Here is a 2,694-nt window from a genome sequence, read left to right as displayed (position 1 = left end):
AGCTTTTTCTTAAAAATTAAATATTTTAAATTAAAGTGAAAGGTAAAAATCTTTGGGACTAGCTTTCAAAGTGTACATGTAATCGTAAGGAATTATATGGTGAATGCATTCTTTGTCTTGAGCCAAGCATCACAAAATTAAGGGACGTGTCACCTCGGTTATGCGTAGCTTTCAATCCATCCTTGCCTCCTTGCACCCTAGAAGAGGCACATGCATTAGATATAAGGACGACGTTTTCTATTTTGGCTATCCTATTTGAGGTATTAGACCCGAGAATATATATATGTTTGTGTGTGTAATAAATCAACTCATCTTATCTTTTCTCGCATGCATGGTGCACACAATGCATATCTTAGGGTAACTTTAAGGCAAGTATTCCATATCGCTTGGCGTTTCAAATTGTAGCCCATATCCTAGGAGATGGAGCAGCACGAGTGTTGCTTTCTACGCATATCTTATGAGTTCTATCATGTGGAGTGGTTAGGGCGAGGAGGAGCAGACCTGCCTCGGGCTCGGCTTTTCGCGTTGCAAATGCAGCATCGTGTGTGTGGTGGGAAAAAAATATTAGTGGTGAGACTCGTTGTGGTGACCATGTGCACGAGAGACGAAGGTTGATTAAAATCCCCTTGCCCACTTCCATCATCTTCATCACCCTCTTGCATCTCCCCTTCCTTCCTTCCCTGCAATTTCGTCCTCCTTCGCAGCTCGCCTCTGCAAGCATAATTATGGCTTCCTCACTTGTTTCGTCCCTGTTGGCCCGTCCCGCAAGACCCAGGTCTGCACGAGAACTCCATCCAGCCCTGCTCACCTTTGAAGGTGACCTAGCCGAACGCCTTCAGCAACTCAAGCAGACCGGCGGCTCGGCCTACCTGCACCTCAACTGGCTGCTCGACGCCATGGCCGTGGTGCACTCCTCTGCCCGAGCGCTTCTCCCCATCCTCGAGCTGCCCATTGAGGTTCAACTCTTGGAACGCTACTTGGACGAGTGTGTCAAATTACTGGACGTCTGCAATGTTGTGAAACAGGCCACCGACGACATCGGCGGCTACTTGCGCTTGGTTCAACATGCGCTTCGTTGCTTGGGGCCCAAGGAGAGTGTCGTCACCCATTCCAAGCTGATTCGGGCTACAAAGACCCTGTCCGAGTGCGCCCACTCCCTGGCCGCCCACAAAGATGGAGAGAGATCTGCTATGCTGGGAGCTTGCGGCTACTTGCTACGCCGAATGGGAAATGAAAAGCGCTTCAAGAGCAGCACTGCATCGGGAGCACTGGATGGTTCCATTCTCACCACCGTCTTCGCCTGCGCGGCCCTTGTTGCTGCTTTGTCCCCGAGGAAACCCAGGAAGTCTACGTTTTCTACGATGATCGGATGCGTTTCTGGAAGCCCGCAGCAGCCTACGCATGCGCATGCCTGGTCGTCTTCTCTGCTCGCCTTGCAGCAAGACGTAGCGCGAGAGGAGAGGCGGAGCTCCAAAGATACCGCACCTCTCTTGCACGAGCTTCGAAGCCTGGATGTCGCCGTGACTCACCTTCGACGACTCCTCCACGACGCTCTCGCGACCCACAATCTTGTTCCTGATGCTCGCACTACGACAGAACAGCTAACGCGAAGTGCCGAAGCCCTACAGAAAACCTGCAGCGACATAGAAACATCTGTGTTCCCGCTGCAGCAGCAGATAGAAGGCGTCTCCCGAACGCTCGTAGCCATCCGAGTCGCTATTTTGGATTCCATCACTCGCTCCAGAGCCCCATTTGGTTAGACAATACTAGTCCGAAGACCAATTTTGCTCGGAGCGAGGACCGTGTAACAATACTCGAGTGTCCATTCTGTACAAACGCTTCTGGAATAGCCACGGAAAGTCTTCATGTATATCTCTTCCTGAGTATAAAAAATGAGCTCATAAACATAAATTGGCAGCTAGGAAAGAAAAGCTACGGTTAGGCTTGATAAAAACTACTCTGGGCTAGCAACAGATAATTGTCTTGACCCGATCGTACTAAATGCAGTGATGGCACACGTCAAGGGAGAAAAGCTATGAGAAATTGCTCTTAAGGATATACTGATGGATGAGTAGAGTCAACTGCGTAGATTGCCAATTCCAACATGCTCGCACTAGGTGAAAGTCGCTGAGCGTTTCCTCGTAGATCCATATTACCAGATTGATGGCAACAGCTACCACTTTTACCTGCTCATAGTCGTGTTTCGCAATCACGTAGCTCGGAGTGTCACACCGATGGATGTCTGTAGCGAGAATAGGGGCCCCCAGTTGTTCTCTGTGATTATGCCTGTCGCACATGTTCACGGAGAAAAGAAGCATTAATCCCCCTCAAAAGATTTCTCGGGTGATGGTAAGAAAGTTATAACCTTTCTTTTCCAAAGAGCTTGTAGTCGGTCTACTGCATAACTCTAGGAGGACAAGAAACGGTTGATTACCAAAGCCTCTTTCGCAACCAAGCAAGGCACGACCAGAAATCAACATTCCTAGGTCTCACCAGACTCCGCAACTCAAAGTAGAAATAACTTGCTTGAATCTTTTCTCCTCATACAACTCCCTCTATAGAGCCTCTAGTTGCTCCTGTAAGATGGTAACTTTGATGGACTCTTCCGTCCTTAAATGATATGAGAATGGATGCTTTAGTGTTACCATCAATTTTTCTTCAAGACCAGCTCGACCCACATATCCTTGCATGTAA

The 2,694-nt window shown here is 48.7% G+C and overlaps 1 protein-coding gene across 1 annotated transcript; it reads left to right on the top strand.

The window, feature by feature from the left end:
- The first annotated feature begins 725 nt into the window (after nt 1–725).
- On the top strand, nt 726–1,760 carry LOC147900471 (UPF0496 protein 4-like). The gene has a single exon (XM_087376659.1). The coding sequence runs from the start codon at nt 726–728 to the stop codon at nt 1,758–1,760; it is 1,035 nt and encodes a 344-aa protein (XP_087232785.1).
- The last annotated feature ends 934 nt before the right edge of the window (nt 1,761–2,694 follow it).

This window comes from Dipteris shenzhenensis, chromosome 7 (assembly GCF_047967505.1).
Source record: "Dipteris shenzhenensis isolate YYH24624 ecotype China chromosome 7, Dip_SZ_1.0, whole genome shotgun sequence".
Taxonomy (NCBI): Eukaryota; Viridiplantae; Streptophyta; class Polypodiopsida; order Gleicheniales; family Dipteridaceae; genus Dipteris; species Dipteris shenzhenensis.
The sequence above is the reverse complement of the archived record's forward strand: the minus strand, read 5'-3'. Positions and strand labels throughout refer to the sequence as shown.

What these genes read in the sequence shown, in the direction of transcription:
- LOC147900471 (XM_087376659.1), top strand. Translation starts at nt 726, where the DNA reads ATGGCTTCCTCACTTGTTTCGTCCCTGTTGGCCCGTCCCGCAAGACCC.